The sequence below is a fragment of the Oculina patagonica genome, chromosome 12 (genome assembly GCF_052425735.1).
Source record: "Oculina patagonica isolate OP01 chromosome 12, crgOcupat, whole genome shotgun sequence".
Lineage (NCBI taxonomy): Eukaryota > Metazoa > Cnidaria > Anthozoa > Scleractinia > Oculinidae > Oculina > Oculina patagonica.
The window spans coordinates 17,731,437-17,754,732 of record NC_135769.1 but is presented as its reverse complement, the minus strand read 5'-3'; the positions used below and the strand labels follow the sequence as shown (position 1 = coordinate 17,754,732).

At 40.9% G+C, this 23,296-nt stretch overlaps 1 protein-coding gene across 1 annotated transcript; it reads right to left on the bottom strand.

Annotated features, from left to right (window-relative positions):
* Positions 1-856: 856 nt before the first annotated feature.
* On the bottom strand, positions 857-22,597 carry LOC144633743 (spermatogenesis-associated protein 20-like). The gene is made up of 14 exons (XM_078492602.1): positions 22,327-22,597; positions 16,556-16,620; positions 15,747-15,901; positions 15,052-15,198; positions 14,015-14,219; positions 12,915-13,045; positions 11,393-11,497; positions 10,633-10,707; positions 9,515-9,733; positions 6,176-6,368; positions 4,961-5,129; positions 4,208-4,416; positions 3,244-3,443; positions 857-2,608 (listed from the first exon to the last, which is right to left on the bottom strand). The coding sequence occupies exons 1-14, from the start codon at positions 22,563-22,565 to the stop codon at positions 2,357-2,359; spliced, it is 2,364 nt and encodes a 787-aa protein (XP_078348728.1). The 5' UTR covers positions 22,566-22,597; the 3' UTR covers positions 857-2,356.
* Positions 22,598-23,296: the final 699 nt, after the last annotated feature.

The following is a 23,296-nucleotide window of genomic DNA, read 5'->3' as shown; positions in this document are numbered from 1 at the left end:
CCTACTTGACATGCGCTAACGTGTGCTTTCCTGAGTTCGAATATTATGAATTTGAAAACATCACGGCATTTAGCAGTGAAGGAAGGTCATGACAAATAGAAAACCTGTCTGTTTTCTTTCTTTACTAAACGCTGGATGTTAGGAGCGAAATATTTTTGTAGAATTTTCGGTGCTTTCTATTTATTCGTGTCAAGTCTGAACTCGCAAACTTGTTCCCAGGCCGTTAACGTGCGGTCTGGTTTTGGCGACGCCTGACTCTTTACGTGAATTCACTCACGCCACCACCGCGGACAACGAAAAATGAGGTCGTTCGAAAATAAACCATAGAAAAATGTGAAAACACAGCTGACAAAGTCAACTCCCTACGAAACGGATCATTTCCGAAGGCTTGCAATTCAGGTGCTCACAACACCCTTGTACCCTGGTATTTGCCCCTGATCATGTGATCATGGTATGATTCGCTGTTGACAATCACGACAATTTGTAGGGGGGGGTCCTGAAAGGGGGAAGGGATATAAATCTCATTTCCCAGCCTATTGTTTTTCAATTTTTTTGCAAATCCCATTCCCAGCTCCGTTGTTTATTTGCTTGTGATTTCCTGTCCCAGTGACCCAAATCCCCTTTTCCAGTGAAAATTTGCCCAAATCCCAGTTCCCATTTCACCGCTTTAGGCCCCTCTTTGTAGTATTGGACATCATTCCATATCGTTCTCTTTAAACGTTACTTCAGAACCGGGGACTCTGAGATGGAACGGATTGAATTAAGATTACAGTCAAACCTAATTGGGGCATCAAAGGAGCAGAGCGCTGTCATCATTATGAACGCGTCTGTATTTATTTAGCGGTAGAATCAATCAATCAATCAACAACTTTATTAATGTGTCAAAGGAATTCTAGCCGAGAGTGAAACACTCTCTACTAATAGGGGACACATAAAATAAATAAAAATAATAATAATAAAAAGACTTAAAATTGATATTTACAATAAAAACAGACTAAAATTTAACTACGCTATTTACAAATAATTTCAATAACAATTCTGATTTCTCTGGGATCTCTGGGATCCAATGAACTGTCCGTAATACTAGGAGAAGTTCTAACTAACATTACCCCCGCTTTTGGCTAGCCCTGCTTTGAATTTGATTTTGCAAATGTCGTCGTAATATAAAGGTGTCTGTTGTATTGAAGTATCCTTGTGGAGAGGTTCGACTGTAAGTACTAACTGATGTGCCATTGGCATTTCCCAGAAAATTGCCGTCTTCAACCTTAAACGGTATCGGAGAGGAGATTTAAGCTTACTGGCTTTGCTATTAACATAATTTTTAAAACAAGTTGTCAAGATTTTAAAACACCCATCCCCCTTGCTTCTCAAATTTATGAAAAGTTGTCAGCATTTCAGCCCTACGGTAGCCTACGTACTAACGTCTCCGTTTTCCTTCGGAAGTGATCCTTTCTCCAGATCCGTTTTCTTCCCCAGTAACTTTTTAGGAGCGACCCAGGTTTACGGCAGAGAGAAATCAGTAATAATTTGAGTCTATACTGATAAGAGTCGTTTAGAATGTTAGAGAGGGTAAGGAGACAAACGTTGTTTGTCTCCTTATAAGAGGTTTCTTTTTGTGAAGGGGCTTGCAGAAGGAACATTCTGTGTTTAACGAGGTGCCTACACTTTCTCTTCTTGCTTGTCTTAGGGACAACATATTCTCGTTCCCCGATTCCTTGATTCACTTGGTCTGTCTGGATTCTGAGTGGTGTAGTTTCATCTTTAAGCGGGTTCTTTCATTCCCGTACTGTTTTACGATTAATCATACTCGTGATTAAACAAATCGGACTCCCGATTATGGTAATCACTCGGATGATAACAGACCGAATTGGACTTCACGCAGTCATATTACCATTATAAAGCAATATAATATTTTTTGATTGGCTAGCGAGGAGAGGAATTGATTCACTTGCAATGGCTTCCTGGCGCGCGTTTGAGATATAAATAACCACAAAGACGTCAGGTTACTTCGTTTATTTCGCATAAAACTTTTGGCCTGAGTTTTTTCCAGTTATGTGAAATTCCAACTTAGGCAATGCAAACTCCTATAAAATTTTTATATGCTTATTATTTGTATTCTTTAAAAGATCCTATAGTCGACTCTGGTGTGAGACGAGAAAAGTTACTTTTCCCAGCTTCGTTCGAGCTTCGTCCACAAGTGCCTATTTCTTTATAACACGAAATGCTGTTGTTGTTTCTGGCCGGGCTTTTTTTTTTTATCGACTTGCCCTTCTGGTACATCGCAAGGCGCAACACCAGACGTGTTTCATCCGAATGACTACATTTATATAACGTAAAAGCAACCCAGTTTCATCGTCTATCTCGACAAAATCTTCTCCAGTTCTTCTACAGAGTTCACCGGTAGCGAGCAAGTGTAGTTCTCGCAGACGTATGCTGTGGCTTTGCCATCCTTTCGTTCCAACGTCTTGAAGACAGACAGCTTAGATGCGAGGAAACTATCTTGTTTGCCATCGCATAACATGAGGACTTTGTTCGGCATGTAGTGAGAGTGAACGCACTTCAGAAGATTCTTCGTGTCCTCGGAGTCCCGGTCGCCAGCGATAATGATCTGAAAATGGATAAATTGCTGTTAAAGAAATACAGAGGTTTTTCAAGCTGAGATCTAGAGTTCAAAGGAGAAAGGCTCTTTCCAATACAGAGCGTGATATAAATAATAAATAACATAAGTAAATGGGAATTTGCAGCGGCATTCCCCAGAGTGCATGGCTCTTCATTCACACTTCCAGATCGAATTGGAATTTAGAAGAGTTGGTGTTTGTGGAGGGAGGAAAAGCGGAGAACCCGGAGAAAAACCCTCGGAGCAAAACAATAAACTAAGTATCTGTAAAAGAAGTCAGTTCAAGGACTGTCTACCCTATCAGAAGTCAGAAGTCAGAAGTCATGCTGTTTCCTCAACCAACCACAACTAGCAAAATTAACACCAACAACCAGTTGGCGTTCGCGCGTTTTCCTGCACTTGGCGTTTGGTTTTGAGACGGACTTTATAAATATATTTCTTTTGTTTAGAATCTCTGATATATGCAAAGCAACAATAAACATTTGTTGAAGTTACTTTGTTGGGAAACATTCTGAAAATTTCGCAAATTTAGTGTCGCGAAACATCGCCTTCCAATATCTCGAAACAAAGTTGTGACGAAATTTTCCTGCAATGAAGTGACAAAAAATTACAACGAAATAATTTACCTGTTTTTTAGGTTGAAGGTACATGATATAGTTTGACACCAACTCGGGCAGTGCAAGAGGAAGCTTGGACAGAAGGGTAACAGATGCCTTGATGAGCTCCTCGGCCCTTGTTAAATAGTCCTTCTGGTCCGTAAAGCTGGACAGTCGTATCAGGTTACCTACGGACGATGAGTTGGCGCTGGGCTCCGCACCATCTTGAGCTACAAAAGAAACAACAGAGTTGTCAGCAAATCATTATAGTTTTAAGTACGAAAATGGATGACGAAAATGGCTCTAGAACGGTAATCGAATCGGATGAACGGCCACATTTAACTTGTGTACAAAGCTAATTTTTGACTTCAGTTGAACAGGCTTTCGTAAGCGGGCACCCTTGAGACCTGAAAAAAGTGTCCGTTAAGGAAAGGTGTCTTCTTATGCGGAAAGGTTAAAAATGTAGTGCTTGTACAATGTATGGGGCTGGGACCATGTCTGCCTACGAAAGTTGTCCGCTAGCAGAGGTTCAACCGTGCTATAACAAACTTGATATGTTCTTTATAAAAAATAAAAATAAATAAATAGAAAATTACAGCGGCGCATCAACGGCGTGGCTATTCGTCCACTATTTCCAGATCGAATTGGAATTTAGAAGTGTTGGGACTTTAAATACAAAACCTCCCAATATATCACCATATATATTTTTTCTCTACATTTAGATTGGGCTGGACGGCATATTTGTCCCTCATTCGTGGTGGACGGAGAACGCCATGCATCTCCTTGCCGGATAGTTCAATAAGTGCATTGACTCCTTTAAATATTCGCCGAGGGATCGCCACGAAGAGAGACGATAAATACGGTACTGAGGTGAGAATATGTAAGGTGTGCTCTTGAACAGCGTTAGTAGTTCTTGAATGCACAATAAGATTTGCCATAAAAAAAAAAAAACTTGCTCGTTCCGACTGTAACACGCAAACAAAACTTTCCTTGCCTTCTTTCATCCTGACAAGAATGGAAGGATCATCGGGGGTCGCCATGAAGTACCCTGCCCCAGCACTGTCCCAAAACAGTTCATCTAGCTTGGCCTGAAGTTTTACGGCCCATTCTAACCACTGTTCGTCCAGGGATGCTTCGTACAGGTCCAGTAATCCGCGGATCATGAACACGTAGTCGTCTGCAAACCCGGAAATGGGTGTGTCGCTGAATGAGAAAAGAAAACAAGATTGGAGGCAGTTTCTAAAGAGACGGGGACATATACGTGTTTTAACCTTTTCAAACCCATTCAAATGAAAGCTATTGAGTACATAGTACTTTCATGTGGCACTGGTTATTATGCTGTAAAATTTGGTTCTAACTTTTAGGTCTTTGGATGAAACCCCAATGTGTGACCATTCAAATGAAAGCTATTGAACAATGTCTATTATGCTGTGTAAGGTGGTTCTAACTTTTGAGTCTGTGGAAGAAACCATAGTGTCACTGTGTGACCATTCAAATGAAAGGTATGGAGCAGTTCTTTCACATTATGTTGTACAAGGTTATTACAGTATAACTTTTCAATCTGTCGATAAAACCTGGGTGTGAGGCGATTCAATTTAAAGATACTTAGTTGTTATTCCTGGTTGAGCTGTTTGTTTGTCAATATTTTACAAAATGTTTTTTTAGCATTTTTAAAAATGAACGGGGTAAAAATATTATTTTAAACAAGCCAACAAAGGAACAACTCCAATGTTCTCTGAGTACTTACATCTGCATAACCTCGCCACCTTCGCCTCGGTAGCAACTACGCAATAGTTTTCCAGATTTCTCGTCAAACAAGTGTTTCCTTACAAACTCGGCTGCTTTAGCTGCTCTTTTTTCGTAAACATCTTCACCTAGAACTTGGGCCGCACGCGCCAAACCAGAAATCATGAGACCTGAAAGGCACGGGACACAGTCTAACTCAATTTTATATGAATAATCTTGCTCCCAGCTTGATCGTTTCTCTAGTACTGAATCTGGTGCTCAGCACGAGTTTTATTTTTCATGCAGCAAAAATAAATAAGAACAAATGGTAAAAGATGCACAGTGGGTGATACAGGTGTAAATGCTAGCGTTTTCTCCGTGACAACCACTACAACGCTTACGGCAAATAGAGCGGTTTTCACTTGAGTATGGAAAACCAAAACCAAAGCATTAACAATGTCCAATCACAAGAAATGCCAGCAACACAGTGAACCAATAAGAACACGAGGCAGATACAAGTAATCGGCACTAAGCGCGGGAAAACGTGTGTGACCAAGTTGCGATCGGTTTTTGTTTCGTATCTGATAGTTGAGAAGGTGGCACAAGTCTTTCACACCAATGCCAGAGGGCGATGGGGCACACTATTCCAACGATGTCTGCACATGCGGTATTCGTGAACTGCGGCTCATTCACGTATATTTAAACAATTAGACTACGAGCCCGAGTTTTCTATGAGCGAGTAGTCAACGAGGCATAAGTTTAAGTAAAAACCCTAAAGAGTTGCAGTCCAAATCCAAAACCCACAATTTTATGTATTTTTGGGCCAAAAATCAAGAATATTTAAGATCGCGTTTTATCGGCACATAGAAAACATTGGCAGAACCAATCAGATTCGGGGATTCCAATCGAACACGGCTGAGTTTCTACCAATACAATTTAGCCTCCGCTAATGTAGTTCTGTTTTTCCTCTGGTTTGGCGTTTGCCGAGCAAATTAATGCGCATGTAGTTGGCTCAAAACGTTCGTGTTACTTGTTGTAACCAATCTGAACGAACATACGGTATTTTCAGCCAATCAGGAGCAAGTCCAAACCCAATCATGACTTGGCTTACGTGCTGGCGTTTTTCCGTGTTTGACCTCGAGTTAGGATTGGTTCCTTGCGTTAGCAACGCTTGTTGTGATTGGCCAAAAGTGAGTAGCTCTGAATACTTTCAAAAGTGATTACAGAAGAGCCTTACCGTTCCAAGCTGTGATCATCTTGGTGTCCAAGTGAGGTGGGGGTCTAGTTCGTCGTTCTTCAAACAGGATCTCCCGAGCTCGCGCAAGCTGTTCTTTAGCTTCTGTTTCGTCCACGTCACTGAGCCGAGCTGTCTCTTCTAAGCTGCGTCGGACTATTAGGACATTCTTACCTCGTAGTTCTTTGTGAGGGTCCTGAAAGAAATCAGAAAGACACAAGCTTAACTCCTAATTCCAACTCACATTAACATAGAAGGTAATGTTTCAGAAATTCCACGTTGCAACGTTTAGGCCTGGCCAACGGAGACGCAAGTAAACGAAGTTTTCAACTTGCGTCCACTTGCGTTTCCGTTTGGCCTTGCGTGCGTCTTGCGTTGACTTGCGTTCACTTTGCTCGAAATCAAATTTGCACGCAAGTCAGCGCACGTTTTTCACCGTTGGCCACCTAAAGCAAGTCAAGGCAAGTCGTGTTGTTTACATGAAGTAATTAACTGTAGCGCGCGCAATGGCTCCGTACGCGCATCGTGTACAAATTTTCTTGTGCAAGCTGTAATGCTTGTTACGTTGGCGAAACAAGCCGACATTTCTCCACGCGCGTTCACGAGCACTTGTCATCGGACAGAACTTCTCACGTTTATAAGCATTTACAGGCTTCAGAGTCATGCCGTACCTCTTGTAACTTAGACTGCTTCAAGATCTTAGACTCTGCACCTACCAAGTACCAGGTTAAGCTTAAGGAGTCTATGTACATCAAGTGGGAAAAGCCGGACCTTAAGGACGTTCGCGCGAAAATCTTCCAACATTGCAATTTTTCTTAAAATTTCACCAGAGCTAGTTTATCAGTTACTTTTATCAGAAGTGTAAAAAAAGTGGGGGTCACCGACTTCGTTCCCGAGATACGATAAGCAAAAGAGGGCGCGTATTTGGATAAATTTCACTTCGTCACTCGATATGATCACAGCGGCTTCGGGCGACAAAATATTTTAAATAAATTGATGTAGGCTAACTTTCTTTGCCTAAATTTATTTCAGCGGGTCTATTGTACAAATATATTTCGCTTTTGAAGTCCCTTAAGGAAAATCTTGCCTTAAAGAATTGGATTTGCGAAAACTCGAGGCTGGAAAATGTGAATTTAAAATGATAATTAAAATGAAAAATGAAAAATGCGCTTGATGGTAGTATATTGTTTCCATACGTTTCGGGGTTACTGCCCCTTCTTCAGTGGAAAATGTGAAATGCCATCTAACGGAAATCAGCACGCGCGCGTGATCAAAGTATTTGAAAATTTACAAATCAAAACGTACGCCACAAACGCGCGCGCTTGTTAGAGTGAACATTAGAGAAGATCAAATAAAGCTAAAGTCCACATTCAGTCCACAAGGTCGCAGGGTCTTGTGCCGGAAAATCAGCTTTGCCTCAAAACGCTTCCTTTCCATGGTGTCAGTAAGTTCGGCACGGAGCACTGACACAAGCATGTCGTTTGTGGTATGTCCTGGCAGGTTAAAATGTTCAGCCACTGGAGCATCGCTTTGTATAGCGATAGATCGTAAATGCTCTCTGAATCTATCAGCCAGGCGTCGGCCAGTTTCCCCGATGTAACACTTGGCGCACGCGCGGCATTGAATCATATATACCGCATGTGTTGTGGTGCAGGTGTATCTTTGGCGAACATGGATTGATCCACCAGGTGTGTTGATAACAGGATTCGCGTTGGTGTAATCGCATGTCTTACAACGGCGTCTCGCACAAGGGGATGTTCCAAAATCCGCGCGGTCGGCAACAGTTCTTTCATCTCCTAATGTGCTCCGAACCAAGGCATCGCGTAAGTTCGAGTCGCGGCGATATGCACACAGAATTCGGACAGGCTGGAATATTTCACCTGTTTGAGGGTCGTCTTTCAGCAAGCCCAGATTCTTTGTCATGATGTTTTTGACTTGTGCATTTGAGGGGTGGTATGTAAGCACAAGCGGGATTGTTGGCTGCTGAGATGCTCTTTGTGTTGGTGTCTCTTGTAGCAAATCGTCCCGAGAGATGGATGCGACTTTATTCAAGGCCTGGTTGACAACATGTGGCGGATACTTGCGATCCAAGAAATAACTGACCATCTCCTTGCTTCTCTCATTGAAGTCGTCGGCTTCACTGCAAATGCGTTTCAACCTGAGCAGCTGGCTGAAAGGGATCGATTGTTTGCAGCGGATCGGGTGAGAGGAGAAATAATTCAAGTATGAGTGAGTGTCAGTTTCCTTGTAATGGATGGTTGTTGTCAGCCGATGCCCGGAAGGTTTGATACAAAGGTCTAAGAACGACACTGCTTCTTCGGAAATGGACCACGTGAATTTCAAATTCGGGTGGAAATTGTTCACAAACGATGCGAAATCTTCAATCTCTCTCTTGCTGCATGAGGCTGCTCCCATGATGTCGTCAATGTACCTTTTGAATAGGTCTGGCGTTCTGCCCGGATACTGTTCGAAGATCTGTTCCTCTATACGGCCCATAAACAAACAGGCGTAGTTTGGACCAAATCTACTGCCCATAGCTACCCCTCCAACCTGTTCGTAATAGTTGTCATTGAACGCAAATGTGTTCAGAGTCAACACAAGTTCAGCTAGGCGCAGCAGAGTATGCGTGGGAGGTTGAAGGACAGAACGCTTGTTCTGGAAAATGTGACTGATTTGGTCGCGCGCGAGGGGAGAAAATGAAAAAATAACAAACTTCCAACATTGGAATTTCGCTCATTTTTTGTCAATCAGTAGAGATTTATCAGTAAAGGTGGTATATCCCGAAAAAAGTGGGGGTCACCGACCGTTTAAGAGAGGAAACTGCAAGCGAAGTTAACGCAACGGCTACCCACCTTATATGTGTTTGGAAAGTTTTCTCAGCGCGCGCGCTCATGCATGACGTGGCATGACGTTGCGACATGAATTACGTGCGCAGTAAGGATGCGCATAAACAATTAGCGCGAACGTCCTTAATCAACATGTCAAACACATCAATTTGACGCTTTCCCTCTAGCTGCACGCGCGCGCGCTTCTTTTTAATTCCGTTAACTTCGAAATTTATCTAGCGTATTGCTTTCCAACGCAATGTAACGTATGATTTGTAACAGGCACGTTTTAAATCATTGTAAACTTTCATAACCGTCACACTGACGATGACGGATGTACCGTCGAAACACGTTTGTGAAAATTAAAAAAGTCGTATTATTTTTGAAAATTTCTACATCTCGTGTGCAGTTGCGAGTAAACTTGCGAGTCCGTTTGTCCAGCCAACGCAAGTTCAACTTCCGACTACTTGCGTCTTGTTGGAAGTTACATGTTTCAAACCGGTCTTACAGGTTTTACCTGATGAGGTTTGACATTCCCCTCACTCTCCACCCCATAGTGCTTTAAGAACATGTACACTACAGGGACACTCTCGCCAGACTTAGTGGTGACCCGTTCCTCTTGCAGCAGCTTTCTGATCTCTGTCTCTTCCCACACACAGAAGGCCCCCTCCTTCTTGTGAGTGTCTGTGTTGCTAGGTAACGAGTCGGCATCTTCAGCAGAAAAGAAACCGCCAACCTGAGTGAATAAGGGTAAATGTTAATTTCCTCTTAGGCTAAGAATTAACCCGGGGGAGGGGAGGGGGGGGGGGAACTCGCATATGAAAGTGACGGGGATGCTCGTCGTCTTGCTTAGGGGTGTAAATTTCGGATTTTTGGTCTCGCTTAGGGTGTTACGGGCAAAACGCCAATATTTTAAGCCAAAATGGTCTCGTTTAGGGTCACACACGAAGAAATATACAAATATACAATCTATTTTTAGTTTTTTAGTATCTTTTAGGGGTCAAGAAAAGCTTGAGCCACACCCAGAATGGTCTCTTATAGGGGTTATTTTTAAAATTTCCGACGAGCATCCCCGTCCGTTTCATATAGGAGTCCCCCCCCCCCCGGGAGAATTAAATGATGGGAGGCATGGTGGCCTATTGGTTAGTGTGCTGGACACTAGATTAGGTAATCAGGTTTGAACTTTGGCCAGGGTCATTGTGCTATGGTCTTGCGCAAGATGCTTTACTCTCACAATGCCTCTCTCCACCCAGGTGTATAAATGGATACTAGCGAATTTAATGCTTGGGGTAACCCTGTGATGGACTGCCATTCTATCCAGGGAGAGTAAAAATACTTCAAGTCACTTAAGAATGCTAATAAAACAGTGTATACCAGCCTGGGAAGCCACTAAGGCTTGTAGAAAGACTTAACCGCTTTACTTTTACAGCAAGGCGCCCAAAAGTGTGACCACCTTTAATTAATTCACATTCTTTCGTGCATCCACCATCCAATCAGAAGCCAAGGACAGGTTCCAGTTGACTTCTGATTGGATTAAATCTGCACGGAAGAATGTGAATAAATTAAAAGTGGTCACACTTTTGGCGCCTTGCTGTAAAGGATCAAATGAAAGGTGACAATCTCAGTTTTCTGTACCTTGTGGCTTAAATCCCGCATCACATACAGCAAGATGTCTCTGGTAGTTTCTGCAAAGTTCTCATTCTTGCTGGCCTGAAGACAAGTCCACCGCAATAAATATAAGTACAATCAAATTGGTCAAGCATTACTCTCAATAATAAACAGTAAATTCATTGATAAAAATTTGATTTCATTCTTCTTTTCAAACTGTCACTCTTAAGAAAGGTGTTCACTTATGGGATGTTAAAAATGTAATGCTTGTATGTGACTGGGACCAGGACTACATACCCTCCTACAGGAGGTGTCTTTTCAGGGCTATGTGGGGGAGGGGGAGGGGCTGTCTAAACTGAGGTTCAACTGTATCCTACTTGATAGAGCCAACTTAGAAAAAAAAAACATTTTTTCTCATTTTCCTTGATGTGGGAAGCGCGGTGGCCTAATGGTTAGCGCGCTCGCCTCCGAGTCGAACGGCCCGGGTTCGAGGCCTAGCCGGGGCGCTGCGTTGTGTTCTTGGGCAAGACACTTTACTCTCACAGTGCCTCTCTCCAGCCAGGTGTATAAATGGGAACTGGCAAATTTACTGCTGGGGGGTAACCCTGCGATGGACTAGCATCCCATCCAGGGGGGAGTAGCAATATTCCTAGTCGCTTAATGCTACGGAAACCGGAATAAGCTTCAGCCTGTATGAGCCACTAGGCTTGAAGCAGACTTTACTTTTTTACTACTATGCACTGTGTCTGTTTATTTATTGTGAAAGCACTGGATTGAAATGTTTCACCTGGTATCCATCAGCATACAGAGCAGCTAGCTGAGCCTGATCATACAGCATCTTCTCAAAATGAGGTACATGCCAGAAACGATCTGTTGAATACCTGTGAAAGCCCTAACAAACATTTAAAATTATTTCCCAATATTTACTACCGGTATTCCTGTTCTTGTTCAGTTTGCTTTGAACTCTTTCACATTTTTCTTCCTTCTTACTTAACAACTATACAGTAGAATCCCAATTTCTCAAACCAATTTTTGCCCCTGATTTCTTGAAATCCCGATTCCTCAAACCAATTTTAATACAGTAAACACCCGCGTGTAAGAACCTACAATTTTCTAAGTTTGGCAAAATAGGTTCTTGTATTTGGGGGTAGTTATTGGTAATTTAGGCTAAGTAGGTTCTTAATAAGGTTCTTAATTTCTAAGGAGGAGCCATAGTTTTTGATTGTACAAGAAGAAAAAAAATGGGTTTGGTCCTTCATTATGCAGCATTTATTCATAACTGTATTGCTTCAAGCCTCATGCAAGGTCCAAAGAAGACAATATTTGTAAACAGTCTATGTAAATCTGACTTTTCTTTATTTGTAAATACAGTTTGGGATGTTCTGTTAAAAATTTTCATAAAATTTTTCTATAACCCACATATAAGAACCTGCTGAAATTTGCTTGGCTAAACAGGTTCTTATATTTTGGGGTATTAAAATGGCAAATTTCTGCCAGCAGGTTCTTAAACCACTAGGTTCTTACACGCGGGTGTTTACTGTGTCCCTTGGAGGTTCAAGAAATCAGGGTCAGTAATTTGTAGGGTAATTTTTTTACATTGCATAATATTATTATGAACAAGTTATATCAGTATTGTATACCTGCCAACTCTCACGCCTTGGGCGTGAGTCTCATGCCTATGAGTTGAAAACTTCGATCTCACGCCAACTCACCCTTACAAACCAATTTCTCACGCCTAGTCGAAAAATGCGAGTTATTACAACCAAAAACGACACATTTTCCAAAAAATGTAACCTCAAACCAGTGTGTGAAAATAAAACTCCATGTAAAATGAGTAAATGGCGATACCTTCCCCGAAATGACGGAGTTTTGACGAAAAAAAGCATTGGGAAAGAGGTCGTGTTTAGCAAAACACGCCCACGCACTGGGATCGGGAGATGTTCGGAACGTCTTCGGAATACTTTGGACGTCTTCGGAAAACTTCGGACATTGTCGTATCGTTTTCGGAAATCCTGGCACTCTCAGGATAAAAATCTCACGCCTTTGACCCAGAAAAAGTTGGCAGGTATAGTATTGTAATGTATTGATCTTTTTGATCCAGTTGAATTAAAAAAATAATGTTGTAAAAGATATTTTAACATATTTTAACACAGCTCCTTCAATAATGACTATACAAAAATGTTCTCACAAGTGGTTTGACTTTCACATTGCATTTTTACTAACTAAAAGTCACTTTAAATTAAATGCTAAATTGTTTTATTTTATGTCCCATAGACTGAGAAGCTTCTACACTACTTGTCAATCCTAACCTGTCCAATATGATCATGAATTCCTCCTTTTTCCATGAATTCCAATGTCTTTGTGACCATGCCAAGTGCCTTCTTGCCATCTTCAGAACCAGACTTGTAAGAATAGTATCTCAACAAAAAGTTAAAATTTGCTGCAGAAGAAAAGAGACAAATTTGAAATTGAGGTCACTACAAGCAATGTTGATGGAGTAGTGGACTAATGATTAGCACATCAGCCTTCAGATTGAGTAGTCCGCAATTGAGTGCCATTGGGGCTCACTGTGATCTTTGGTTTTTAGACACTCTACTTTCACAGTGCTTCTCTCCACTCATTCATATTATAAAATGGGTTCTTGTAAGGGTAGGATAGCGCAACAAGATTCAGGGGTAACCTACAATGGACAGGCATCTTATCCAGGGGGTAGTTGCACTACTACTAGTTATTTCCAGGGGTAGGGGTGGGGGTGGGGGTAGGGGTGGTGGTTGGGTTTTTGGACTCCCATATGAAAGGGACAGGGATGCTTGTCATCTTACTTAGGGGGTGGGGGAGGGGTAAAATTTTGGATTTTGGTGTCACTTAGGTTGTTCAGGACAAAATTTATGCAGTGCTGTTTTGGTGGTCTTGGCCAATCAGGCATGAAAAAATGGTATCCTTTAGGGTCAAAAAACTTGAGCCATGCCCAGATTGGTCTCTTTTAGGGGTTTAATTGAAATTTCTGACAAGCATGCCTGTCCTTTTCATATAGCAGTCCCCCCCAGGGTCATTTCATGCTACAGACACCAGAAAAAGCTCTCGACTGGCAGTGTGATCAATTTTACAGACTACTTTGCAAACAAGAAACTGCAAACAGCTTTTATATGGGCCATCTTAAACGCAAGACCGCATTAGTGTATTTTTGCAAGTTTGGCGACGATTCAACCCGATCACCCCAGGCAACCTTCAGTTTGCTTGTCAGAATATAACATTACCAGACAATATGTATTTAAACAGATATTGTATGACGGCACTGGACCAGCTCACGCCAGGACCATCCTGACACAAAAAAGAGAATGCAACTGATTTATTGATTTGGGGCTTAGCAACCCAAGTAATAAGGTAACACTGTGCAAATTTCACTCACTTGCTTGTGGGAATTTTGGTGCTCCGCCATATCCACCATATTCTTCATCAAAACTTGTGCTCATGTCACTCAGCAGCTTGTCTATACACTCAGTACTCGGCATTTCTCCTGCCTCGCTTGCTTTGTGCATTTCCCCGGTATGTTGCTGGATGGCATTTAAAATTATATTTGCCTGCTGATTCAGTTTGTCTTTGTTTTCTTGCCACTGAAAACACAAACCAATCAGTGAGATTTAAGAGTGGATTATTCATGGTGGGGTGGGTAAGGGGGGACAGAATCAATCAAATTGCAAAATTCTGGCATAAAAAGTACTTGTTTGCACTTAATTAGAGTGAAAAATATATCTTATAAATTTTTTTTGAGGTTTTTGTATAAGGATAGTGTAATTAGGTGTCCCCCATTAGCAAACTGTTCAGTGAACTAGGGCCACAGGGTTACCAGTCTATGACTGTAAAGTGTTCCCTCGTTAAATAAAAAGTTACTACTACTACTACTAACTAGAATGATTGTTGACACATTAGTTAAGTTCATTTTTTATGCAAAAATTTATGCTTTAGTTTTCTGAAGCCAAAATGTAAGCCTACTTTAAGCATGAACTTGGTCATGAGCAAACTAAAAAGAAAATACTGGACACATTGCAAGTTAACAGAGTTAACAACAAAGAGCACCAGCATTCCCTCGTGATCAGAGGTGTTTTGGATATGCCTATATGTCACGCCTCCACGTGCTCTTGATTTTTGGTGTGTTTTCAGCATTGGCCAGTGGAGCATTGTTTGTCTGGGAGTTAATCGTTTAGTCTATTCTCCCCCTTCCCTCCCTCCCTTTCCACTGTTTAATCAGTGTGATGGGTGCCTGTCCTCCTTCTTTTCGCATGGGGGCTCATGGCTGGGTTGCCAGGAATCGCCAGCCATGGGAGCAGTCTCCATCTAGGAGCTGGCTGCCAATAGTGGAAGCTCCTGGATGTCCCAGGCATCCAACCTCCATTAAATTTTAGCGATGCAGTTGTTAATTCAATATTAAACACTTGTAAGTCGAACCTGCTTGGAAATGTGGTTGAGAATAGTTCTAAATCCTGGTCGACCCCCAACCTGGTCTTCAGGAGGGAAATAAGTTGCACCCACAAAGGGTTTCAACTCTGGTGTTAGCCACACACTCATTGGCCAGCCGCCACCCCCTGTCATGGCCTGTCAGAACATAAAGTGACAAAATGTAGTATTAACAAATACATTAAATAATAAATTAATAAACTTTGTTTTACAAGGGGTGACACAAGACAGCTAGTCTTACAAGCCAGTGCCCTCAGATTCCCAATTGAACTGGAATTTAGAAATGTTGGTTTTTGTAGGCTCGATTTCCACTGTATTCTCGGGTCCGGTCTTTGTTCCTCCCCGAGAGAACTTTCAGGGGGATGACCGCGGACTCATTTTCCTGAAAAAGTGTCTGGAAATTGAGCCTATGGTTTTTGTGGATGGAGGAAAACCAGAGAACCTGGAGATGCTTAAGATGTTTTGACTTTAGGGATCGGGAAAATTTTAGGGACTGCTCATGCCATGCAGTGTGTGAACCAGGTGTTTTTCATGTGGCTATTTATTTGCACAGTTTTATTCTCACTTTACAATATCACAAAACATAATATTATTGGTCTGACATTTAGCATTCAACTGACTTCAGAAATTCCCACTGCAACTAATTAACAAAGGCACCTTTTAGAGAATTAATTAATATTTTATACCTGAATGTACGTCATGTAGACCTTGTCCACATCTGGTCTTTCTTCTCGGTCCACTTTCACAGAAACAAATTTGTCGTTGAGGATTTGTGCAATTTCTTCACTCTCAAAGGATTCTCTTTCCATCACATGACACCAGTGGCACGTGGAATAACCAACTATAGAGAAGAATAAAGGGAAATAAATATTATTATATGACTAAGGCAGTCAAAGTTATGTGTTCTTGAGCAAGACACTTTACTCTCAGAGTGCCTCTCTCCACCCAGGTATATAAATGGCTATCGGTGAATTTAATGCTGGGGGTAACCTTGCTATAGGCTAGCATCCCATCCAGGGGGGAGTAGAAATATTCCTAGTTGCTCAATGCTAGAGAAACCGGAATAAGCCATGACTGTATGGACCACTTGGTTCAATGTAGACTCATAAGGTAGTCAAATGTCAATAACTAAAATCAACCAATCGGATTGCTCCATTGCCGGTATTGGACCGGGTATTGTCCCAAATGATCCCACATCAAGTTAAGCTGATTCTATGCACTGTTAGTAATGGCTTACAAAAGTACAAAATAAACCTGACTTGCATGAAAAACCTTCTCACTGCATGATAAGGAATTCTTTTCTTACTGAAACAACCAGTTGGTCTTAACCATGTAAGTTACAATTTAAGAGTCAGAATCAAAACACTACAAAATTTATAATAAAAAACTTCCACTTTTTAAAAGATAGAAAAAGAAGCACTGCCTCCTTTCTTGCTCGTTACATGGTATTTGTAGTTTGAAGACAGGTAATAATAGGTTTGTATTGCAGACTCACCAGATAAGAAAATTGGTTTGTTTTCTTGTTTTGCCTTTTCAAATGCTTCATCTCCCCAGGGATACCTGACAAACCACATCAACATTAACTTGACAACAATATGATTCAATAAATTAGAGATTACATTGGGACTAATAATATGTCCTCCAAGTTTATTTTTTTCTTTAGTGGCCATTTGATTGCTCAAATTTGGTCGCCAGTGACAAATTTTAGTCGCTAAATTAAGCTCACGCTTTCACTCCTTCTTCTCAATTCTGGTCACCAGGCTGGTGACTTCGGTTCCAATTTAGTCGCCAGGTCCAAAATGTTACTTGCCATGGCGACTAAAATGGTCTTAACTTGGAGGGTTGATGTTACAGCAAATTTTGTTCAAATTTGTTTGATAACACATGCCAGGACTACTTTCCAATTTAGGTTTGGCACTGTGCCCAAGTACGATTCTTGCTGGGCACTAATGTGAACATACTAAGCAATATATTATTGGATGAGGTTGAGCATGATATCGTGAATTATCAAAACCGAGGTCTGTGTTATCTGCAGAAGCTGAAGGCTGAGGCAGATAACACAGACACGAGGTTTCGATAATTCACGATATCATGCGAAAACAGAAAATTTTCAATAATTGTTTTATTATATGTTTTCAAACAATTTGCCATCAATTTTTAGTCTAGCACCGGCGTAAAATTTCGTCAGAACATTGGCCAAAGCGGTTTTATCTCGTGGTTCCTCCAGGTTCTTTTTCCTCAAATAATTATTCAGAATTTTTACACTTGTTTTTGTTGTTCTCTTGGTGTTTTTAGAATCTTTATTCTCGATTAAAACTTTCAATTCCTCTTCAGAAACGGAGGCGAATCGCTCAGCCAAATTTTCAAAAGTTTGACAGCACTACACGGAGGAGGGGCTTGGAAATTAGGCTGACTTTGAACTCGATATGATAACCCAATATCTGCTGCAGATATTGGGTTATCATATCAAGTTCACATGCTACTGTATATTGACTGAATGCTCTCGACCAATCACATGTTTCAAAGTAATTCTTATGTATAATAATATAATTTATCAGTACTCGGTCACTTATAAATTATGGTACCTGAGTACTTTGGTTCTCTGTGTGCGAACAAGATGCTATTTTTTTGCCGGTGCCCTGGTACGAGTGCTTAAGGCTGGTTTTCATATGTCGGAAAAATCCCAGACGATCGGGGATTTCACTGTTTCCCGACCGTCCCAGACTTTGCCGACTAATGAAAACTCGAAATCGTAAATATCCCCGATCGTCTGGGATGGTCGGGGACAAATCTGGAGAATCGGGAGCGTTTCTATTTTCCCGACGCATCCCAGATTTCTGCGATGGTCGGCGATCGTTCCCGACATATGAAAACTCAATTTTGTACCGTCGGGGACGTTCGGGATGGATTTCGCTCATTACCAATCCCCTACTGCTAGGCTCCAGTCCCCCTGTCACACATAAACATGGCGTCTCACGAGGAAGGTGCGAGTACGAGTGAAGAAAGCTATCTCAAATCTCTTGCCGAAGCGGCGAAGAAAGGAGACGATAGTTCTTTTATGGATATCATAAAAGAATTCCCCGTTATTTACAACCGTGCCTGTGCAGAATAACAACGCCTGGCGAAAGATTTCAGAGTTGCTTGATGTAGAAGAATCCAAGTGTACGAAAAGATATGAAAACATAAGGACAACTTTTTCGAGGTACATACGGAAGGTAGTTGGAAAAAGTGGCGTCGGCAGAGATGACATTAAGTTAGATCCAAAGTACGAACACTTGAGGTGGCTTGCAACCTTCATTAAAACAAGACTTACTTCTAGCAATGTGCAGTTAGTGCATGAAGTAAGTGGTGAAGAGCAGACAAACTCAGATGACGGGGAATCAGAAGTGTTAGATGAAGGGGACAGGTTTGCATCAGAAGAAACCTCTCCGTCCAGGTAAATATAGTTTATTTAATATGTATGTACAGAAGTCTGCAAGTAAGAGTTATTATTGTTTTGGTTTGTTGTCAACATTTTGATGATGCTGATGATGACAAACAATTTATTATTGGATGAGGCTAATTTTTCTGTTACTGAATGAATGAATGAATGATGTAAATGTTTCAGAACTGGTTGATGTTAGCATACAGTGAGGCTAGAGGGGCTCAGCAGATCACTGAAACAGATAAATCAAATTAATTTGAAAAGGTTATTAACCCTAAGTAGCATGGTTACAGCTGGACTCAAACCCTTGATTTCCAGATTGCAAGCCTATTGCTCTGATACAAAGTTAGAATTCCTTTTGACAAAAGCATAAAATATTATCTTTTGAATTCCTTTTTCATTCTTTTGAACTCAAATTGATGACAGGACCCTTATTTTATCATTTTATTTTTCTAGTGAACCTAGAGATTCAACTGAGCCTGAAGGCAAGAAACCAAGTCAAAAGAAGAAGAAGACATTACCAAAAAAGCGGTGTTGGTCTCCTGCTGTAAGTGCCCCTGACCCAAACTTGGAACTATGTAAAGTAATGCATAGTTTCCAAAAGTCATTAGATGCTAGCTGCAAAGCACAAACACCTCCAAAGACAGACAATAATTCTGATACACATTATTGCTTAAGTTTGGCAGAGAGAATGTCTGGTTTGGACAACAAAACTAAAGCCTATGTGCGACACTCAATTGAGAAGTTGTTCTTTGACATAGAGTCAGGTGCATATGCTACAGTGGTTCCAGCAGCCCAGTACCATGCAACACCCTTTTTTAATACTGGTCAGTTCCATCAGATGCAACCAAGTCCAAGTTTTTCTCAAGACCTCAGCCACCCATTAATGGATTAAATTACATTAATATTAATGTTTCTTGTATGTTGACATTTTCTTTCTTTTGTGTACCAAACAAAAAGCACCACTGGATTATTTACCTTAATAATCTGTCACTTTATTACATACCAACATCAAAAGGCCATGTTAAGTAAATCAATATGTTGTGTTTATACTGGCTACAATTTATTGACTATGTAGGTTTCAAATGACATAATCCTTTTTTATATTTACATAATTTGTGTTAATCTCTGTTGTAAATGATTTATGAGAATGAGTTCCAATATCAACAGGAATGTTTGAGTACTAGTATTACTTACTCACTGGCTATTTCAAAGGACATAATTCTTTTTATTTTACCTTTTGTAATTTCAGTGGCATAATTTGTAGTGAGAAGTTCTAATATCAACAAGAATGTTTGTTTACTAAAAAAACTAAAAAGTAACAAATGATTAGACCTGGTTTGAAAATGCCTTTGAGATTGCATTCGCTTTTCAAACACTGGTTCTGGTTTTAAAAACGCAAAGTTTTGTAATATTGATGTCAAAAATAAATTTAATTATTTTTGTGTTTGAACGGATTGTTTTCGATTTTGTTTAAATTCTACTTTCCAAATTTCCCTAGAGTATCTTCATGCATGAATTATAGTACTGTTGAGAAATTTAATGGTGAATTTGACTCTGATAAACTGCTTCAGCATAACAGTTTCCACAGTTTCGCACATGTGCCAGTTGCCAAGGAATAGAACCTTCCTTGCTGTTGAAATAGCTTTCAAACTTTTCTCTGACCTCCTTTGCATCCACACTGTGCCTATTGATTCTAGCCTGAAAAGGACGGATCCCTCCTCCCAACTCAGTGGCTTCTGCTCTCCAGTCACCTTCAATAATTGCCCCAGTGTTGTCCTTGGAATCAACAAAACCTTGTGGAGCATTATAGGCATTATCAGTCAACATGAGATAATTGTGTAGACATAAACAAGCCTTGATGATCATGTCCACATGCTCTGGTGTTGCTTTAATAGGCCTACGAAAAATTAACCATCTGACAGTACATATGCCAAATGTATTCTCAATAATTCTTCTACATCTACTTAACCGATAGTTGAACACTTGGCGTGATTCTGAAAGTCCTCGGCCAGGGTATGGTTTCATTAAGTAGGGTTTAAGACCAAATATGTCATCACCCACTATAACATAAGGTAACATGTGGCCATCAACTTCAGTAGGATCAGGAATGTCAAAAAGGCCATTAGCAAAGCCTTTTCCAATGTCAGACTCATTGAAGATACTAGCATCATTGTCTTTACCATAGCTTCCTACATCTACCATGGTGAAGCAGTAATTGGCATCACACATCGCCAATAGAACAATACTGTGATATCCTTTGTAGTTGAAAAATTCCGATCCTCCATTTGGTGGACATTCAATCATCACATGCTTACCATCAAGCGCTCCAATACAATGTGGAAAATTCCATTCCTCAAACATTTCATTCGCAATATCTTCCCAGTCAGATGAGTTGCTTGGGGACTTTAAATACACGTCACTAAGTGCATTCCAAATGCCAATGCAGGTCTCCTGAATAATATGACAAATGGTGCTCTTTCCTATACGGAAGTTGAAAGACTGGGATTGTTGAGAATCGCCGGTTGCAAGGTATCTCAAAGTCACGACCAATCGTTCAGCCGGTGATATCGGGTCACGACTTCTACATGCCTTCTTTTGAATGTACGGAGCAACAATGGTTAGCAAATGTTCAAAGCGTTCTGGACTCATTCTGATATATCGAAAGAAGTACTCTCTGTCTGAAAGGCGCAACTCGGCAAACAGTGTGTGAAACTGACCATATTTTTCTCGCTTTTTCAAATATTCCCTGATCCAAAACCTCTTGGTTCTTCGTTTGGTCGGCTTCTGCTTTTTTAGAATGGAAAACCTTGCATTGACGAGTGCAAGAACACAGATGTACTGAGAACGACGCAGCATAAGCTCCTTTGCATCCATGTTGTTTCGTTTGTGTACAAGTTTCAATTTTTGGCGCCAAATTCAATATCGGAAGAATCTGGGACAGACTTCTGACGACTATCCGATATATCGGCAAAATCTGGGACGGTCGGGAAACAGTAAAATCCCCGACCGTCTGGGATTTTCCCGACATATGAAAACCAGCCTTTATGGTCTGGCACCGCATGAATGAAATGTAAGAGTATCTCTAGGCGTACTGGGGTCTGTTATCTGTTTTGCCTGTTTATGCAGGTTTAATATATATGGTTTTGACTTTATTCTTCGCGAGCCATTGGACGCGAGCCATTGGATTTGAAAAAAAAAAATGTAGAATCTATCTCTTATTCCTTATTCCTAATATTTCCTGCGAAAATTTTATTTCACAACTCGCTCCCATCAATAAAACGTTTCCGCTATTGTTAATGACATTTCTCACGCCTTGATCATGAATGGCGTGTGCGGAAGCCATTAGAAAAACAGACACTTCCGTTTTGCACGCGGCTAAATATAACTTTTCTGTCTTTGACATATCCCAAGGCCTAGACTAGGAGACTACCTCTCTGTCCCCTTATCCTCTCTTGGTGTGAACATGGTCTAATAGAAAGCTTGAGCTTGCTGTCTAATTTTTAAATATAAACATTGTAAAGTACTCGCTACCCTTGGGAATGAAATGGTTAAATTAAATTTTCTAGCAGCTTATCATTTAAGGATTAAAATTTTTTAACATTATTATGCAAGAGATTAATATAAATATGGGTGATGTAAGATACAGGCATCCTGATCGACCAATGACAACGCCTGTTTATATCAATTAACATGCATATAAAACTGTTAATAAAATGACAAACAGAAGCACGAAAATTTTAAGATTTTTAAATTGTATTTGCATTGTTAGCAATTTGAAATGTGAAGGACTCTAACAAAATCACCAAAACTCCACATTTACTTATTGATTTAATACTTACCAATCTACAGGGTTATGCTTGTGTTGGAGAAGGTAGGGAGATTTCGAATGCTGCAGTCGGTTTGTAAATTTAGGTTTCACATCTTCCCCGCTTCCACTAGCCGATGCCATCGTGCGAAGGTGAGGCAAAGAGTATCTATGAAAATTTACGGAGAGGCCTGCTTTTCTTGCTGCGTTTCCTCTGTTTCCCAAGAACACCGATCTAGAAAAGCAGCGAGCAAAGATCGGCAAGGAAAACATAGAAGAACGCTCCCTCGCCTCCAAGGAGTGGGGCACAGGAAGACCAAGTAACTACGTGGTGTAACAATCATAAAGTGGTTTGCGCTACTCTGGGCCCAAGGCGGCTGCCAAGTGGCTGAAAAACAAGCTGTTCACAGTTTTGTAGTTGTCGACAATCGATTTTTATTCTCAAGTCAAAACCATAAATTCCGGAAATAGGCCCCGCGCTAAAAACAAAAAACCCTGGCGCACAGAAATTAAACTTCATGCGAAAATTGCTTGCTTTCATACAGGGCAAGAAAAGGCTGAGCCTTCTCCTTCCCTGCTTTCAAGCCCACGTTATAAATTGCTGACAGTGTAGAGAATAATACACATCTCATCTTATTAGCGAGTCTCCTAGCTTTATAGGTCCCACTGATGTATATTTTATTTTTAGTAAACCTTTATTCCGATGAGGCCCTGTTACGGAGGGGGGTTCAGTTATCCCAGGGCTCCTGGTTATCCCTTATCCCTTTAATTCGGAGCACAGTTATTCCTTATCTCTTAAAGTATCACCAGCGTTATCCCTAAAAGTACGTGTATGATGGTAAACGAAGAAAAAAGGGGACGGCCTAAGAAAACATCGACCACTTCTGTACGAGGCAGCTCGAAATCAAGGAATTCAATGTGGTCTCTCGCCCCAGGCATACCCAGGACAAAAGCGGTGCTCTTGGGTTCAAAGTGTTGCTTAAACTGTCTCGTTACGACCGATA

Bases quoted from the DNA above. Each gene is read 5' to 3' on its own strand.
- LOC144633743 (XM_078492602.1), bottom strand. From the start codon at position 22,565: ATGTTTTCCTTGCCGATCTTTGCTCGCTGCTTTTCTAGATCGGTGTTC. The intron at 13,046-14,014 runs GTGAGTGAAATT...TTTCTTCTGCAG, and splicing joins ACCAAAATTCCCACAAGCAA to CAAATTTTAACTTTTTGTTG. The intron at 10,708-11,392 runs GTGAAACATTTC...ACTTGTCTTCAG, and splicing joins TGTATGCTGATGGATACCAG to GCCAGCAAGAATGAGAACTT.